The 19,900-nt window shown below is 34.9% G+C and overlaps 4 protein-coding genes and 1 pseudogene across 5 annotated transcripts; 4 read left to right on the plus strand and 1 right to left on the minus strand.

Annotated features, from left to right (window-relative positions):
• Positions 1-707: 707 nt before the first annotated feature.
• On the plus strand, positions 708-2,558 carry LOC145121064 (uncharacterized). Its single transcript, XM_079056846.1, has 3 exons — positions 708-1,139; positions 1,584-2,084; positions 2,174-2,558. The coding sequence occupies exons 1-3, from the start codon at positions 897-899 to the stop codon at positions 2,387-2,389; spliced, it is 960 nt and encodes a 319-aa protein (XP_078912972.1). The 5' UTR covers positions 708-896; the 3' UTR covers positions 2,390-2,558.
• A 352-nt stretch (positions 2,559-2,910) lies between these two features.
• On the minus strand, positions 2,911-6,666 carry LOC145119970 (Ribonuclease II/R family protein). Of its 2 annotated transcripts, XM_079055755.1 has the most exons (7): positions 6,597-6,666; positions 6,399-6,506; positions 6,248-6,301; positions 6,077-6,145; positions 3,885-5,852; positions 3,715-3,786; positions 2,911-3,623 (listed from the first exon to the last, which is right to left on the minus strand). In XM_079055755.1, exons 2-7 carry the CDS (start codon positions 6,483-6,485, stop codon positions 3,228-3,230), a joined length of 2,646 nt encoding a protein of 881 aa, XP_078911881.1. In that variant the 5' UTR covers positions 6,486-6,506; positions 6,597-6,666; the 3' UTR covers positions 2,911-3,227. The 2 variants fall into 2 exon arrangements, with proteins under 2 accessions (XP_078911881.1, XP_078911880.1); XM_079055754.1 differs by having other exon boundaries at positions 6,399-6,661.
• A 3,563-nt stretch (positions 6,667-10,229) lies between these two features.
• LOC145120306 (uncharacterized) lies at positions 10,230-11,810 on the plus strand. The gene is made up of 4 exons (XM_079056133.1): positions 10,230-10,358; positions 10,812-11,023; positions 11,204-11,339; positions 11,490-11,810. Exons 1-4 carry the CDS (start codon positions 10,325-10,327, stop codon positions 11,636-11,638), a joined length of 531 nt encoding a protein of 176 aa, XP_078912259.1. The 5' UTR covers positions 10,230-10,324; the 3' UTR covers positions 11,639-11,810.
• A 142-nt stretch (positions 11,811-11,952) lies between these two features.
• Positions 11,953-13,579, plus strand: LOC145119374 (cytochrome P450 98A2 pseudogene; annotated as a pseudogene).
• A 3,500-nt stretch (positions 13,580-17,079) lies between these two features.
• LOC145119375 (eukaryotic translation initiation factor 3 subunit I-like) lies at positions 17,080-19,275 on the plus strand. Its single transcript, XM_079055020.1, has 8 exons — positions 17,080-17,399; positions 17,582-17,797; positions 17,962-18,089; positions 18,195-18,314; positions 18,419-18,508; positions 18,603-18,689; positions 18,787-18,866; positions 19,026-19,275. The coding sequence occupies exons 1-8, from the start codon at positions 17,216-17,218 to the stop codon at positions 19,102-19,104; spliced, it is 984 nt and encodes a 327-aa protein (XP_078911146.1). The 5' UTR covers positions 17,080-17,215; the 3' UTR covers positions 19,105-19,275.
• The last annotated feature ends 625 nt before the right edge of the window (positions 19,276-19,900 follow it).

Here is a 19,900-nt window from a genome sequence, read left to right on the forward strand (position 1 = left end):
GGGATTAGGGTTATCTTTGAGATATCTGCCTTATCCACCACCTTCCTAGAATCCTATATAAACCCCTAAGGGTTAAGAATTTCGTTCATGACTCTTCTTAGAGGCTTAGGACCGAAATTCTTCTTCTCATCTTCTTTCTCTTCAAGCTCCTTAATTGCTAGATTTGGGTATGAACCATTAGAGGCGCGGCACTTGTGGCGCTTGCTTTCAAGAGTCTTTCAAGGATGAATTCAAGATTGTTTGCTATAACAATCTTTAAGGTTAGTTTTCTTATCTTATGAATAGTTTCTTCATTGAAAAGTTTTGTAGGATAACCATTCATAATATGTTGTTATATGTGAAAGACATAGATCCTTTTAGGTTACATGTGTCCTAATTAATTGAAATTGTTTTTGATTATTTTTCCACTCATGGCATTGAGCTTGTAACCCTAAAAACCCATCAACAACTTGTTGTAGTGTGTTGGTTTTAGGACGTAGTCGTGCTTCTTCGATATGTTTGCTTAGCCCTTTTCCTGAGGTTGCAACTAGTTGTAGCTGGTTGGTTTTAAGACGTAAACTAATGATCAAATTCTGAGTTTCAATTTCAATATCGATTAAGCTTGCCCTCCTAAAAGTTAAAAACCAAGATTATTAGGTTAATACCTAAGGACCTCTCTTTATACCTAATTTATAGAGGAGTGAGAGTTGAGACAAAAGGTAAACTCTAGATTCTTGGAGACCCTCGACCTCTGGTTCAAGACGGTTGGTCGCTTATAAAGACCAGAACTCTTCGCTCTTGCCCTATCTGTTGAAACCCGAAAGAATACAACTTCTTGTCAAACAAGGTCGAGGATTAAATCATCAAAGGGGAAAAGCCCCAACTTTATAGAGTCGGCGTGAGCTTCTTTATCTCCCATGGCGGCTCTTCCTCTTTCCAATCAATACTCTCTCTGCGCTCCCCGCCTTGTTGACGTATCTATTCTCAAATCCCCACAATTTAGAACACAGAATCTCGCTTTTCAATCCTACCAACACCTTCATAGTCGTCATTCTTGTAAACCCCTTTTAGGGCTTTCTCGATCTCTTCCCAACTCATGTCCGGGTAAAAATTGGCGTTCCTTTAAATCTCTATGTACAGCCAAAGACACTACTGTTCAGGTACCTTCTTCATTCTCACTCTCAGATGTTATACATATACTTATGTACTTCAATTCTACAGTTAATTTGTCCTCTGAACTGATTTCGTTTGAATTTAACCTATGTAGTTGTTAAGATTTATTGAATTTAGTAAATGTTCTATGATGCGCTATCAAAGTGGTATAATCCTTAGTGGCTTTTAACGATTTTTCAGATGATCATCTTCGTATTGTGCTCTATATGTCTCCATTCAATCCTACATATCGTCAAAGTAACATCTCAATATTCATCAATCATACAACATTTTTTTGTTTGTTAAAATGTAAACCTTCTCTTTAACACTTACAAATCATATTTAGTCACTACTCCATTCATAACACACACATGCATTACTTATCTATATACTTATTAACACATTATCATAAAAAACCTTGTGACACTTTCAACTTGGTCTTTTTTTTTTAGACAAATGAGGACGAGACTGAGTCAGATGATCTTGAAGAAACCGAAACCGATTCAGACACATTGACCATAAAGTCACTCCTTCAACTCTACAAACAATCCATCCTCAGTAAAGATGACACAACTTCATCTGATATCGAAGCTGCATTATATGATTTAGAAAAAGAGAAAAACAAATTATTGGAGAAAGTGACATCTTTGTTAGCAGAGGCAAGTTCAGGGAAAGAAAGATACATACGGTTGCAAGCAGATTTTGATAATTTTAGAAAAAGATCAGAGAATGAGAGACTTAACGTAAGGAGCAATGCTCAAGGGGAAGTGATTGAGAGCCTTTTGCCGATGGTTGATAATTTTGAAAGAGCAAAACAACAATTGAAGTTGGAAACTGAACAGGAGAAAAAAATTGATGCGAGTTATCAAGGGATTTATAAACAGTTTGTGGAAATTATGAGAAGCTTACGTGTTGCTGTGGTCCCCACAATTGGAAAACCATTCGATCCTTCTGTAAGCTTTGCTTTTTTTTTTTTTTTTTTTTTATATATAGCTGAAAAGACAGATAATATGTAATTAATGATTGTGTTGTGGTGTGTTAGGTTCATGAGGCGATTGCACGTGAGGAGTCAAAGGAATATAATGAAGGTGTTGTTATAGAGGAATTTAGGAGAGGGTTTGTTCTTGGGGAAAGATTGCTTAGACCTGCTATGGTTAAGGTTTCGGCTGGGCCTGGGCCTGGGTCTGGGTCGGGTCGACCCAAGTCTTCTTCGGATGGAGTTTCTTCTACAGAACAACCACAAACAGCGAATTTATAAGCCTGGAGATAGTTGAGTGATTTTTTTTTTTTTGAAATTGGCAAATGCAATATCTTGTACTTTTCTTCTTCTATTGTTATATGATTATGTTGAAGTTGAAGGGATACAAACCTACTCCCACCATTTTTATCATCCACACAAGAATCTGAAAACACTTATTTTCTGTTTACTCTTGAATATGTGTGTGTAGCGGTTTTGGTTTGAATGGATTGATTGATTTTGGTTTGAATGGATTGATTGATTTTGATTTTCAAAATATGGATACTAAATCCTAATAGAATAGTCTCAACTCTGAACTAAGTAAAATCTAATCCAATCTGAATCAATTAAATTAAGATTTTGTTTGGATCGATTTTCATTTTGTAAGATTTAAGAATCCAGGCATTCCAAAAACATATAAGTTCAATTGACATCCCTAACTTGTATAAGCACTTGTATTTTAACATAGTGATGATCCTCCCACTCAGTTAGTTCACTACTTGTAAGATATTGATAAAAGTAAAATCATCAACAAAAAACTGTAAGACAAAAAGTTGATATCATTTGTAAATTGTAATGGTTACATTTAAATCCTAAGAAACAAAGCACCAAATCACATGGATGAATGAGGATACCCAAACTTAAAAATTCTGGGCACCAAGACCAAGGAAACCACTCACCATTGTCTGCTTCTGTTTAAAAACAAGCAAACAATATCAGAAACCTCCTTCCTTCTTATCTACATCTTATTCTCACTCCCTTTTCCTTCCATCTTTTACTCTTTTTCTAATAAACAGTATGTGTGTGCCAGTCAACATTCAACAACAAGCAGTTTTAAAATTTCAGATTAATAGAAAACCTAACTAAAATAAGAGCTCATGTACAGTCTTGCCCCTATATCAATTGGCCCATCGTCTCCACCAATCGGGTGAAGTGCAACCGGAATCGTTGAAAGGATATGCAACACAAGCGGAAAGAAAGCCGGCTTGATGTCGGAATCCGGAACAACCACGGAATCCGAGATTCCCATCTCTCCAAATGCTGCATCTACTTCTTCTTCTGATTCCATTTCCATTTCCATGTTGTATGGAATGGAAACCATTGCCACTTCTTCAATTGTCTTGAATTTATTACTGCTTCCTTTTTTATTATGCGAGCGGTTATTTGGATAATAATTCAGGACCAATGTTGATGTGGCATCAAGCCATTCCGCGCTTAGACCCTCCACCTCATCATAGTATATTCTCCGCTCCATCTAAAACCATCAACAAATATACAATTACAATGCAAATTATTTGTTATATTGGAGGGCATTCAAGTCTTTTTACACAGATAAAATAACTTACAGCCAGCTTAGTCACATATATCGACATGAATTTTGGTCCCAATCCCAATACTCTAGCTTCTGAAAGGAAAACCTGTGATTCCAACATTATAATATTGTTAAAATACACAATTACACATTTATATGAGTTCACAAATATACAATTACAAGCTTAGAAATCAAGAATCTTACATCTTTATTCCTCAGTAAAAGCCACATGTAAAGCCTATCAGTAGCATCCTTCACATACCTACTCGCCAGTTTTCTTTCATTACAATGAGTCGCCACGTCAGCAAGCAACTGGGTCCCAGGAACCGCGTATTTCATTCCCGCATCCACCAACGCCTTTTGAACATGAAAACTTTCCACTTTCTCAAACACCAACCTTGTAAAGCATCTTTCAAACAATTTCCCTCCATTTTTCTTCAACATTTCTTCAGCTTCAATTGTTGCAGCTAATATCCGGTGTACAATAATATCAGGATACCGTCTTAAAGGAGAAGTAAAATGAGTATAAAGTGGGACCGCTAACGCGTAATGCCCCCAATCTTCACCACCATCTGTCAAATCACCACTACAGAAATACGTGGCTAACTGCATTGGGCGTGTAGCATACGACATAAGTACATGGAAAAGGACGGAATCGTCCTTCAGTTCGTGTCTTATGTTTTCCAAAGATTGATGAAGTTGACCCGAAGTAGAAGTGTTTAAATGTAAACCGTGTTTGGAGCAAAAAGTTTCAAGATCTTTAAGTTTTGATAGCTTTGGTTCCGGATGTTTCCGTAACAAAGCATTAGAAGGGTATGCGCGTGTGATGACATCAGCAGCTGTAGTATTAGCCAAAAGCATAAACTCCTCTACTAGAAAGTTTGACTTTGACCTTCCGGAAAGAACACAATCATACGGGATCCCGTTTTTATCAAACAAGAACATGATTTTTGGACTTTCGAGAGACAATGCGCCATCTTTAAACCTTTTTTCTTTCAAGACTTTGGATATTTCATAAAGATTGTTGACAGATGTAATCACTAGAGGAGGATAATAAAGATTTGAAATCCCATCAAGAATGTCTTGAGCTTGTTCGTATGAGAGTTTACAACAAGATTTTATAACAGTCCGACCGATCCAACGGTCTAGAACCACCCCATCAAGATTTATATCCCAGATGATGGAAAAAGCAAGTCTTTCAACTCCAGGAGAAAGTGAACTTAGATTATCTGAAAGAATTGGTGGAAGCATTGGTAACTTTTTCTTCTGTAAATACACACTTGTGGATCGGATTTGGGCTTCTAGATCCAAAGGGGTATGAGGGGGGACAAAATATGACACGTCAGCAATGTGAACACCGACCCTGTAAACACCATTTGGTAGCTTTTCAACCGAAAGGGCATCATCAAGATCAGAAGCGGTTGCAGGGTCTATGGTAAACGTGCATAAGTTTCTTAAATCTCTTCTATGTTTTAATTCGTCTTCAGGTATTCTCCAAGAAAGATGAGGTATACATGACATTACTTCAGGGGTAAAGTCGGAAGAATTAATTGAGTTTTGGAATAAAATGGCACCAATCTGTGATTCCACCTCTCCACCTCTTCCAAAAACATGAAGAACATGAGCAAATGGACTGTCATACTCTTCACTCCATTCCACAATTTGTGCAGCAATGAGGTCAGTTTCTAGGGTTAAGTCACAGTCATCTAATCTTTTTGTGATGGTGTTAGGTAAGTTTTTTACAGGAACAATCATTTTGGGAAATTTTGGATCGGTGGGTATGAGTTGGATGTGTTCATGTTTTGAAGATGATGATGGAAGCTTAGTCTTCTTGGATAACCAGTTTTTAATTCTAAGGAAACCAACAATGGAGTTCCTACGTGGAGATGTTTCAATGATTGCTACAACTCTACCTGTTGGCCTTTTTGATGGGAATGAAGTGATTAAAGTGCACAGTTTTTCCACTAAACTTACAACTTCTCTTCCTTCATTAGGTGAAGAAGCTGTTGTGTGATCCAGCTCAAAGTTTGCAGGTCTAATTAGGTCTTGGCCATTGAAAGTATCATTTGTGCTATGTAAAAGCTGCTTCTCTGGGGAAGCTTCTACTGACCCTTTCATCTTTGTCCATAATGAAAAAGGGTCTACTTTGATTGCAACAATGTCACCTTCTACCTGAAGGTAAGAAATGATCAGATAAACTATCAATTCCAATGTGAAAATTGTTACTGAGATATCAGCTACTCATTGTTGTCATAATCTCATTAGAATGTTTGAGACACTAGAAACAAAATCCTTCATAACATCATATATAAAATATATCAATTCAATAAGGAAGATATCCATTCTCATTGATTATATCATAGGAATAAGAATTTGAAAGAACAGACAGAACTTACAGCTCTATTTTGGCTATAGAATCCACTAATAAGAACATCAACTGGCAATCCATCAATTTTGCAATAGGCCTAGGCAATGAACACAGATCATTAATGTTATAGTTAACATATCGCAGCTGCTGAAATCTGAATAAACAACAAAAAGAAATGAAAGAAGAGAGTTCAAAATACCTCAACCCGATTATGTGCATTCACTCGAAACATTGCTTTGAACACATCGCCTTTCTGCAAATAGAAATATTGATAAGGCTTAAAACGTTTATTACAGATCCAACCATTATGTGGATAACCATGGAAGAGAACGTTAGGGAGAAAGACAAACCTCTAATGCAAGATTCACAGCTTCCATGGACCAACACGTAGCAAAATGTTTCCGCTGAGCAAGATGCTCAACCTGATTGTGAGCCATTGACTGAATCTACGCGAAATTCTGTATTGTAATATGGTATTACCAAATTCAACGTCACCTTTGAGTAACTCGGAATCGAATAGAACAGAAACTCAGGGGTCGCAGAGTCACCTGAGCAAATTAGGGCTCACGAGGGGACAGGTACCGGCAGTAGGTGACGGGCAATGGCGGCAGTACAGATAGACAATCAAAATAAAATAGATATTTTTTTATTACGTACATCACAATAAATCCATCTACAAATGAAGACAAAACTCCACAAATGGTCCGTCCAAAAAAATTGAAAAAAGAAAATACCAAAGGTAAAAAATATATTTTAAAAATAAGGGTAAATTACACCATTGGTCCCTCGTGCATATGACAAAATGCATGTTTAGTCTCTATTTTCTAAAATTAACTCGGACGGTCATTGGTTTTGTTTTTTCTTGCATGCTAAGTCCCTATTGACATAAAATGACTATTTTGCCCTTAAAAATTTCTTTTTCAATTTTATTTTGTTTATTTATCATTTTTAGATTGAAAAAAAAAAAGAAAAATAAAATAAATATCTACACCCCCAACCTATCCTTCCCCTTCCCTTCCCCAGCTCGTCTCCCTCCTTCTCACCACTTCTTCCTCTATATCGATCCTACCACTAACATCGGTAAAGAACATCACCACCGGTCAACACTAACACTGCTACTAGTCGATGCCATCACTACCATAGCTCTTCTTCACAAACTTCCCTTCTGAAACCTGTTTTAAACCATATCTGTAGCTTGATTTTCAGAGATGACAATGGAGTTTGAGGGGTTAAAACAGGAGCAGAAACCACAAGAAGAGGAGATTTTAGGTATGAACAAAAGACTTGAGGCGACGAAGCAGCAACCAGAACAAATTATGGCGGTTCTTTAAAGTAGCTATTAGAATTATCCGAAGAACTCTTTGATATCAAAATCCAAGCAAAAGAAACCGGTGATGGAGATGAAGAAATCGACGCATTGATAGCGACGTCTTGAATTACTTTTTCGTTCTCCATCTCTTGGCAGACGTATGTAAGATTTGAGGCGAGATTCTTTCTCCTCTCCTCGAGATCCTCTACCTGTGATGGCGATGGAGGTTGGATCAGAGCAAGAAGGTTCATCGAGCATTAGAAGTGAAACCCTAGGCAGCGACGGCGGCGATATCCGCCAAATCTCGGCACCAGAAAACCATATGGGATCTTTACAGTTTTGTGTAGCTTAAGTTATAGCTTAGATTTTGAAAGCGAAACTAAAATTATTGCCGGAGAAGACGACCACCCGACGATGAGCACCAGCAACACACTAAAGTGTGTAGATGGGTTGGGTAAGTGAAGGAGGAGGAGTGGTGGTGAATATTCTGGTGATGTTATGTAGAGAGAGAGAGAGAGAGAGAGAGAGAGAGAGAGAGAGAGTTTTAAAAAGGAGAGGCCATATTTTTTTTAATTAAAAAAGATAACAATAACATTAAATTAATTGGAAAAGAAATAGACAAAGGGTATTATGGTCATTTTAGACCTGTCAAGGACTAGATGCGCAACAAAAATGTATATCAGGGACGAAAAGTGCAAGTTTTATGCAAACGAGGGACGGTCCGAGTTAATTTTTAAAAATAGAGACTAAACACGCTTTCTGGCATGTACACGAGGGACGATTGGTGTAAATTACCCTAAAAATAAATATATAAATAAATTGGACCAAATTACACAAAATATATATTTTTATTCCTATGTCTAAAAGTGTCATTTTGGTCCAAATTTTTTTTTGACTAATATCATAGTTCCAAAGTTTTTATTTTGTTGCAAGTTTGATTCAATTATTTTTTACTTTTTTTAAATACCAATTTTGCCCTTTGTATTTTTTTCAATTTTTTATTACAGAAATCAAAAATCTCTCTCTCACTCTCTCTCTCCCTCTCTCTTATACGACAAAAGAAATCCAAATCCCCTTCTCAATTCCAACATTCTTGGACATAATATCCCACGAAGAAGCCATATATAATTCCTACTTTATCAAAAAATTATAGAGTAAATTACACGAATGGTCCCTATGGTTTAGAGTAATTTGCGTGTTTAGTCCCTAACTTATTTTTTTAACTCAGAAGGTCCCTACTGTTTGTTTTTGTTACGCGTTTGGTCCTTGTCTTACCTAAAAAGACTATTTTGCCATTGATTTTTTAATTTATTTAAATAAACACACCCCCAACCTCACCCCCTCACCTTACCTTACCTACCCCACCATTTTTCCTATTTAAATAATAGTCTTTTTAGGTAAGACAGAGACCAAGCGCGTAACAAAAACAAACAGTAGGGACCAAGCGCGTAATAGAAACAAACAGTAGGGACCTTCCGAGTTAAAAAAATAATTTAGGGACCAAACACGCAAATTACCCCAAACCATAGGAACCATTCGTGTAATTACTCAAAATTATATTTTTGATAGGTTTAGGTTGTTAGAAATCGCTGCAGAAAGTATAACTCCTACATACGGACTCCGTTTTCGATTATCTTTTTAGTGACGGGTTCATATTAACGAGATCTTTGATTTATGTGCCCGCACTGCTGCGCTAACTTCGAAAAATCATAATTTCCTCTCACGAAGTCACATTTGAACGTTCTCTATATGCACACTCTCGGTTTAAAAACTACTACGACTTTTGTTTATATCACTAAGGCTAAAAAGTGATTTATCAAAATTTCACTTTTTACGATACGTAAAGCCGTGTCCGTTTGATCGCGAAACTTCGAAGAAGCATAACTTCTTCATACGAAGTCGGATTTCAGCGTTCTTTATATCTCTGAAATCCTCATCTCAACTACTTAATCTTTCATCAAGGATATTCATCCTAATTATTGTTCTATTTAGACGTATGTTTTATTCATATTTTTATTATATCATTATAAGTACATATATTACATATAACTACATAAAACATACAAAACACTCAATAATTCTCTTTATTTACTAAAAGATTATAATTGTTGACTCTTACTATTACATCATCTTATTAATGTCTAGCGGGAAATGTAGGCGTTACATGCACCTTTACATGGTTTCTTCGGTAACAAATTTTTTTTTTGAAGTAAGTAAGAAAACAAGTTCATTTGAAAAGAATAAGAAACATTTGTAGAAAAAATTGTCAAAATCGACATACCAAAGAATTAGGGAAGATTCTAAACTTTTTGTCAGTGTGTTCTTTTGTCTTGGAAATTCGAGTTGGTAGGAAGAAATCACAAAGAATCTCGTTGTCTGGTATGGAGATAGATGAAACCGAAGCCAGTGACATCATCTTATTGGAGAAAACTAGGACACCAACATTATTTGATCGATTCGTGAATTAGGTTACTGATATAAGTGAGAAACGAGCCATGTATAAAAACATTTTATTAATGATTGACCAACGTAGGATGTCACGTAAGCAAAATTGCCAAAACATGTAGAAACCAATCATAAGTTAGGACTTGTTCTGTAACAAAAAAAACATTAATATTAAATGTATACAAACTGAGAACAATATTACCTTATTGGCTTATTAAGTCATTTTCACGATTTAATCTGAGTAACCGATTATAAAGACTGGATCTATACAAAAACAACAAGTTTAAGGACTTATTTTACAAAATAAAATTTATTTTGCAAAAAAATAAAATAAAAGTAAAGATTAAAATGTACAAACTGAGTGAAAGCATTTTTCAAAATTTCAATGAGTTTTTACCGTCGCCAATTGACTGAATTTGAAATTGGTATCTTTCAATTCCTCATCATCCGTAGGCCTGAATCTCAAGAATCACGCTCGTCTTTCTTCTACAACAATTTTTTCCTCTTCTGCATACGGGAGTCATGTCCGCCAACCCTAATTGCACAGTGTACATCGGTATATTTTCGAAACCTACACCAATTTTACCCTTTATTATTACTAATTTGTCTGCTTCTTGTTGTTCCAATATCTAAATTTCCATGAATGAGTTAGACTGTTAGGGCTAGTTGACGATCCTATCTGAGTATTGATTCCCTTTGTGGTTTTAGCTGAAATTCAAGATGTATATGAGTTCTATGTTACCAGTGAATATTGATTGGATTAACGTATACCGCTTTATCTCCATTGATTCAATTCTCGGTCCCCTAAATCAATAATCCATTATAACGTGTATACAGGAAAGGTAGGCATATGGAATACGATTTGGGATAATTTGCGCCCAAAATTCATGAATTTGTTTAATACTACAATAGTGAATTATTTCTATGTGTATCCTATATAAACGAATCTTGTGGTATACTTGCTATATGCGTCTTTCCATAACTGATGTTTGAGTGTGTGTATACACAGGTAACTTGGATGAACGAGTAAGTGATAGGGTTTTATACGATATCCTTATCCAAGCTGGGAGGGTGGTTGACTTACACATTCCTCGAGATAGGGAAACTGATCGACCAAAAGGTTTTGCATTTGCAGAATATGAAACCAAAGAGATTGCCGATTATGCTGTCAAGCTTTTTTCTGGTCTTGTCACTCTTTACAACAGAACATTGAGATTTGGAGTAATTATCTTTTCCCTTTAGCTACTCAGTTTTCATAGCATATGTTACTGTTTTCACACTTCTTTATCAATTTATGCAACAGTATTTCATTTGTTTCACTCTTCTTTATCAATTTATGCAAACAGTATTTCATTTTTTTTACCAGTTTAAAATATTGATATATGAACTCCATAAAAACAGATTTCTGGGCAAGACAAGTCTGCACAAAATCCAAATCCAAATCTGCAAACCTCACCAATGCCTACATCAAATTCTCCTTTCAAATCAAGGCCAAATGTTGATGTTTCTCCTGGGCCCATTTCACCATATACACAAGGTAAAGTCTCTCACATGATGCCATGACATAAAAGTTGGAGTTGTGTGCAAAAGACGGGAATGCCCTGATCCTCATCACTGAAAAATAGTCTTAAAAAAATGCAGCCTTAGTTATTGAATATTGATGATATGTTTTTGGTTGAAATTTCAGTTTCCCCTAGTGCAGATGTATTTTCATATGTAAATAGATCTTCACATGTGGATCACAACAATAATGACCATAGAAGAAGTCATGGGGCAAATCGGGATGCCATGTCAAACCGCTATGATGCAAATAACCCACTTCATGATCGTCGCTAAATCTATTAGTAATCATGATAATGTTGTTACTTGTGGAGCATTATTAGATGATCGAAACTTAGTCTTTTAGTAATGTAGCTGTAGCATCTGTATGAATTAAATGTTTGATATTAGCTACATCTGTGACAATTGTTTTAGTTTGCAATGGAATTGTTATGTGTTGCTGTTGTTATGTATGGTTGGATGATGCGAAATCTTGAAATTAAGATGGAATTGTTAAAATAATAAAAAAATATAATTTTGTTGGGCTATAACAAATGTGTTGCAAATGTAATATTTTCAGGAGCATGGAAGTTGCATTGATTAATAAGAGAATACAGTTCCATTTATAAACAAATGTCACTTAAAGAACATGATATTATAGTTGCTCCTAAAACTCATGACTTTGTTCCCCACACTTGGCTTCCTCCACATCATCATCAATGGTGATTGAGGTTCTATTCCTCTCAATCACCCTCATCATCATCATCTTCAGTTTGCATAGACGACTCGGACAAAACCTCCCACCAGGCCCACGCCCATGGCCCATCGTTGGCAACATGTACCAGATACGACCTAACGATTTTCGACTTTTAGCCAAATGGTCTCATATATATGGCCCCATCACATCGTTTCAAATTGGTTCCTCAATCTGCATCTCTGTGTCAAACCCACACTTAGCTAAAGAAGTTCTCAAGAACCATGACCAACAACTTGCAAATAGACACAGAACGATAGGGATTGCAAGATTTAGCAGAAATGGCGATGATCTCACATGGGTTGACTATGGACCCCGGTTTGTGAAGCTCAAAAAGCTTTGTGGTGTAGAACTCTTCTCTCTAAAGAACCTCGAAGCACATAGGCCCACAAGGGAAAATGATGTTTCAATTATGATCGACTCCATTAACGAAGATTATTGTGGGAAAGTTTTGGTAGTAAATAATTGTTTGAAGAAAACAATGTTCGATATCATTGCAAGTATGATATTTGGGAACTCATTGGCGTCTTCTAATGGGGATTTAGAGCTAAAAGCAATTATGGAGGCTCAGTTTCGCGCCAAGATATCGTTAGGCATCGTGGAAGAAGTATGGTGGCTCCGGTGGCTATCTTGGCTTAAAGACGATGAAAACAAATGGATTCAATCACGAAACCACCGATTCTTTCAATCGGTTATAACACATAAGAAAGAAAACCAAAACTGTAGCACCCACCAGAATAATTTTAGTTTCTTGGATGCTTTATTGAGTCGACGTGAAGAATATAATCTTAGCGATAATACAATTAGTGGGCTGTTGTGGGACATGGTGACTGTAGGGATCGGCACCATTGTCGCCGCCCTGGAATGGGCTATGGCTGAGTTGCTAATAAACCCAACAGTTCAACGAAAAGCTCAAGGGGAACTAGATAGGGTTATAGGTGAAGTTATGACTGAATCCGATATACCAAACCTTCCTTACCTAACATGTGTGGTTAAAGAAACCCTAAGGTTGCATCCTCCTACGCCACTAATGCTTCCCCACCAAGCCACAACAGACTTAAATATCGGAAGTTATGGTGTTCCTAAAGGAAGTAGGGTTTACGTGAATGTATGGGCAATCGGTCATGACCCGTATGCGTGGAAACAACCGTTGGTTTTTCGACCTGAAAGGTTTCTTGAAGAAGATGTTGATATAAAAGGGCATGATTTTAGGTTGCTGGCATTTGGGTCGGGTCGGAGGATGTGCCCAGGTGCACAGTTGGGGATGAACATGGTGAGCTTAATGTTGGGGAGTCTTTTGCACCGATTCGAATGGTCGTTGCCAGAAGGGTTTAGGGCAGAGGAAGTTGACATGGTAGAGATGTTAGGAATAGTGGCTTACAAGAAGATCCCACTGGAGGTTGTCCCTACTCCAAGGTTGCCTATGCATGGAAGTAGCAAGGATGGATAAGTTGATCAAAGTTTGTTTGACAAAATTAGTTGATAGCTGGTAGTTGTTGTTTTTTATTTGTAAAGAAGTATTCGACAAAAGTAGTTGTTAGCTTTTAAAGATGTAAAATTACACAAAACCAAAAACTAAAAGTTGCAGAAGTTAAAAGCAGTGAAAAACTAAAATCTTTTAAAAGTTACCCTTTTAGATTATAAATTTCTTGTTTAAAGTAAATACCAAAAGCTTTTACCATGGAAGAAAAGTCTAATAGTAAAATGGTTTCCTATTTAGATATCATTGTTATAATCAAATAAAAAAAACTTTAAATTATCATATAATATTATAAAAAAATTAACATGACATTATAATAAACAAATCGTTAAAAACTGACATAGAATAAAATCGTCAATTAAATGAAAATATAAAATATAAAAATAAACAAATCATTAAAAACTGACATATAATATAATGGTCAATTAAATAAAAATTTAAAACATAATATAATATGACATTATAATAAACAAATCTTTAAAAAATTGGATTTTTCACTCGGTCCTAACTTCCCAAAGCAAAGATTTTTTTTTAGGTTTACTTTGGAAAGATGCTAAACAGGTTTGAATGGGTTTTGACGACTAACTTAAAATATCTCAACCTTTTAAAATACTCGTTGCCAAAATAGAGTACAATGTTATTTCCATGTTATCTTTTTTTATCAATATAAATGTCATCCAAATACAAAACAACTGGATACTGCTAAAAATAGATAGACTGAATAGAGTATAATGTCCTAAAAAGATAAATGAAAGTAGACTGCCTTAATAAGAAAAAAAGTAAAAGTACAATATTGTAGTAAAAAGAAATGAAAGTAGATATCCCTAATATGTTTATGTGGCTAAGTACAATTACCAAATAATTAACATCAAACATCCATCCCTACTGATGGAGACAAATCCTGCACCCATTCAATCTCAGCAAGCAAGAAACAGGGTACGTACCTTCATTATATATGAGAAATACATACCATCAACTTAAAAAACAAATTTTAAATCTTGAAAATGAAAAAAAAAGTCATGAAAGAATATACCAGAAAAGGATATCTACGAATTGAGAATTTTAAGAACATTTTATATGGTTATCCAACCGGGGCTTGTGTAGGAGAAATTATAATGATTCATGTTGTGCTTGAACCACATGGATCAATAATTGCTACATATGGGTTTTGTACAAACATAAATTAAAAACATTAGCATAAAGAGTAGAAAATGTGTTAAAAACATAGATTAAAATAAAAAAAACCTTTGAATCCCATGAAAAAAAGCCATTTGTAAGTGAGATAGGTGGAAATCCTGATTGAAGAAGTGGATTTCGAAGATAGACCCGATGATGTCATGTCCATAGTTTGTCAAACCATAACATATAATACCTTTATTTTTTAGTGCCAAAACCAATTAAAACCACAAACCAAAGTCATACATATTATTGTACAAAATGTTCTCTTACTGAAACAAAAGGGCACAAGTCGTATGCAATATGATTCAAGTAAGCCATATGAAAACCTACCCGACAAAATTTGTTTGTCAAACTCAATGTACACCAACTAAATATGAACAATGTGCAACTCTAACTTATTTGCATGCTCAAAAATTGCAGAAATTTGAGTCCTTTCAAATTCAATTCCAAATACAGAAATCGCTACCGCTGCTGCTATCTCAGCTGCATCCCATAAAAACCCATAAACAAAATGAACTTTTGGACTTTTTGTCACATTTGTTATATACGTACTACTCATATTTGTTGCTTATTAAAAATAAGGGTCAATGTAGAAAGTGCAAGAATAAAAAAGTTTTTAAAAAGTTGCTCCTTTATATCAAACAATGACTAATGGATTTGAGGCGGTTTGCTTATGTCTTAACTTTAGTTGAAAAGACGTGTCACATAATGACATCAAGAAGGAAATAAAGTGAGTGAAGGGGTGACTGTGTGGGCTAGGCACAAAAGACATTTGACTTTTCAGGATCAATAAAACATGAATTTAGATGTTCAATCATTATTCAGTTAAAAAACAGACTTTGTGTATATATATATATATATATATATATATATATATATATATATATATATATATATATATATATATATATATATATCATATTATCCCTCCAGATATTATAAATTACCCAGTCAAGTCAATTTATCCATAGAATACTTAATAGGGAAAAAAATTATAATTTCTGTGTATCACACTTTATCCATGTTGATATCATTACCCATTCAAGCATAATATCCATACATGAATTAATAGGGAAAATAAAAACATGGTTTTTTTCTTTTATCTTTTATGACCGGTGGCGCCAATCTCAGTCCTTTAGTAGTTCAGTTCCTCTTTTTTGCTTTCTTCCTACACCATCTTATTAATTTAGTAAAGTCTCTATAATTGAGGTTTGGTCAATTCCAATTTCATATGATCTAATAGAAGGTTTGTTGATGGAATACACACCATCTTCAACAGTTTCCCTAAAACCAAAGAATCAAGATCTGAAAGCATGCTCGGGGCCATGGACATCCAACCATGCATCATCCATTGCTTCTACAAAGTAAAGAAAAAGTTTGGAGACGAATTTTTGATTCGTAGATGGTCGAAGGAGATATAATTTTAGGGTGTATCGTTGTTGATCGGAAGCATAGGCGGTGGTTTTATGGCGTATCGTTGTTGATTGTAAGCATATGGACCAAATTTGCCAATCTTCAATACTTTTATGGCAAAAACATAAAACATACAAATTATACCGTCTCTCAAGGCTTTATGCATTAATATGTATATATTAATTATCAAACAAGTAAAACTAAAAAAAAGAATATTGAATCCTAATGTATTAGGATTTAAATAGTATTTTTATAATTTGTGGTTTACACATAATAAATATATTTAAAACTACTCATGTATTCATGCTTACTTACATAATATTTATTTAATTTGTCACTCATATATACATATAATAAATATTTTTATATTCCGATAGATCATTGCCACTAATGGATGGTATATCCACCACTCCATATCATTATATCCCTCTTATTTTTTTTTAATATATATATATATATATATATATATATATATATATTAATTACTTAATGTGCAAAGAGAAATAGAGAGGGAAAGAAGCTAATTGGTTGTGGTAGATTATGCTCCCCACCACAAATAACCACGATCACTAGCAACCACTAAACACTAAAATGTTGTTTATGGTTAGTGGTTGTTGCCAAGTAAACGACAAACACATCAGTATTTCGGATGGTCTTAGGGCTCCAAATGGCACTTTGGAGTTTGTAAAATTACATTTTTTTTACAAATATTATTATAGATGATGATATCTAAGCCTATTGTTATGGACTTATCCTTTAAATGTTTCTATTGCTTTAGTTGATGACTTATGAGGATTTCCAAATAATTAAAAAAAACAAATAACCCAACAGCCATCAATAGGGCTCCCTTTAGCGGATCCGACCCAAAAGCGGCCCAATCTTACAGCTATCCTACAATTTGAGCTTTCCAAAACCCCCGACGGCTCGACCTCCGCACTCATCTTCCTCTGATTTATTAGGGTTTCTAACATCGGAATAATTTTCCCAAAACTCGACATCTCAGAGCTCCACTTTTGTTCAATCGAATTTCCCGCAAACGAAAGCAAAGATGAGGCCGATATTGATGAAAGGGCACGAGAGGCCACTCACTTTTCTCAAGTATAACAGGGATGGTGACCTTCTCTTCTCTTGCGCCAAAGATCACACTCCTACTGTGTGGTTCGCAGACAACGGCGAACGATTGGGCACATATCGTGGTCACAATGGTGCCGTATGGTGCTGCGATGTTTCGAGTAAGTTTCTTCCTTCCTCTCCCTCTTTAAGTCTTGTTTAATTTCTTCAAATTAGCAACTGGTTTGGGTTTTGAACTAACTAGTAATTGGCTTTTCTGGTAGTCAAATCTATAACTTAGCGATTGGATTTTGTGGAATTTTCTTTTGTTAATAAGGTAACTGATTTACAATTGGTTCTGCAGGAGATTCAACACGATTGATTACCGGGAGTGCCGATCAATCAGCCAAACTTTGGGATGTTCAGACCGGAACACAGCTTTTCACATTCAATTTCGATTCCCCTGCTAGAGCTGTTGATTTTTCCGTTGGTGATAAGCTTGCTGTTATCACCACCGACCCTTTTATGGGATTAACTTCTGCTATCCACGTTAAACGCATTGCTTCTGATCCTGCTGACCGTGAGTTCACTAATTTGGCCTGGTTTATATCCAGTTCTCTAATCAATAAATACAGTAAACTAGAGAAAGCAGCTTTAATCTATTTTCAACCAAACAATGCATTGGTTTGTATCATAAGGTGACAATTTTAATAATACGACGCTCTAATTGGTGCAACTTTTCAGAGGTTGGTGAATCTGTACTCGTCCTTAAGGGTCCTCAAGGAAGGATCAATAGAGCTGTTTGGGGACCTCTGAACAAGACAATCATTAGTGCTGGTGAAGATGCTGTGGTTCGAATTTGGGATACAGAGGTATTGTTTTCCTCCAACTTGTGTATACAACCTTGATGAAGAAGATGAATGGAGTTGATGTCTCTTATTCCTCAGTTAACTTTTTTTTTTCTTTTAAATTTTCAGACAGGAAAATTACTGCAAGAAAATGACAAGGATATTGGTCACAAAAAGACAATTACTTCACTTGCAAAATCTACTGATGGCTCACATTTTCTCACTGGATCCCTTGATAAGTCAGCTAAGGTAATTAATTCTATAACAAGATTTCATTTTTCATAGTGTTAGTTATTGATTAAATTAAATCATATCATTCTTATCCCCCTATTTTCTTTGAAATAAATAATTAGCTTTGGGACAGCAGATCATTGACATTGATCAAGACATATGTTACTGAACGTCCAGTCAATGCAGTTGCAATGTCTCCACTTCTTAACCATGTAAGTTTCATAATCTTTATTTTTTTTTTTAATTTTATTAAAAACAATCTTATTTTATTCAATATAATAATATGAAACATTTATGATTTATCAGGTGGTGCTTGGAGGTGGTCAGGATGCATCTGCTGTTACCACAACTGATCATCGTGCTGGTAAATTTGAAGCCAAATTTTATGACAAGGTAAAAAAGAATATCACATATTTTTTATATAATCTTTTTTTACAGAATTTGTATATAATTATATATATGCATGTCAACTTGTGTGTATGTGGTATAGGTTCTACAAGAAGAGATTGGAGGGGTTAAAGGGCATTTTGGTCCAATAAATGCCTTGGCTTTCAATCCCGATGGGAAAAGGTACATTCTTCTTTCATAAGAAAATCGAAAAGTTGAAATCCAAAGAGTTTGGACATGGACTTGCTTTAGATATTTTTTTGCACAAAAGACCTAAATACCCCTGCTTGTAGCTGTTGATAATCTTTTTACCAAATTTGATCTTTTTTAAATGTAATGTAGTTTTTCAAGTGGTGGTGAAGATGGTTATGTGAGGCTGCATCACTTTGATCCTGACTACTTCAAGATTCCATCAATTTGATAAAAAAAAGAAATATCAAGATTTTCTTTTAAATCATTAAAAACATCTTTCGGTTTTGTAGTAGAGTTGAGATTGTGGTGAGGTATGTTTTTACTTGGATGTAATTCGAGCAAGAGCATTATTGAAAGATTATTTGGATTTGATTCAGTTTTGAGGATGTGCTCTTATTCATCTTCTTCCATTTTCATTAAAATTTTAGTCATTTTCTTAAATATCATTTATTCAAAAATAATCTGACTTCTTTAGTGGTGTTGGCTAACAATCATTCACATCGGTAGAGTTTTTCAATTCATGATTGATTCCAATTTCCAGGGATCTGTCTTAAAAAATGTTATCTTTATGAGTTTGAATATTGTGTGAAAATTAAAATTGGATTTCATAGTTTTGTCTTATGCTAATTGTTTTTTTTTTAAGTGAAAATATGAAAGTCTTAAAGTTAAAATGAATTTCCAAGCATGATCTGTAAGATACCCATTTGCATATTATGAAGAATCAAAATTTCTTTTTTACCGATGTTGGACTTCATTGGTACGGATTTTTTTTAGTGTGTAGCATTCCTCGAAAGAAAGATTTATGTAAAAGGAATGTGAGAAACTTTACTATTGTTACCCTAATGAAACCTTTTATTATGCTTAGATAATAATACCATTATTTTCTAAACATACATACATACTCATTTACATGATTATAAACATACATATAATGATAATCTATCTTCGTCTAATATCTTGTAAGTATTCAACGTAATACCATCTACATCCAATCATACATTCATACTCTATCTTCATCGAATAAA

This window comes from Lactuca virosa, chromosome 6 (genome assembly GCF_052849685.1).
Source record: "Lactuca virosa cultivar CGN04683 chromosome 6, Lactuca_virosa_CGN04683_v6, whole genome shotgun sequence".
Lineage (NCBI taxonomy): Eukaryota > Viridiplantae > Streptophyta > Magnoliopsida > Asterales > Asteraceae > Lactuca > Lactuca virosa.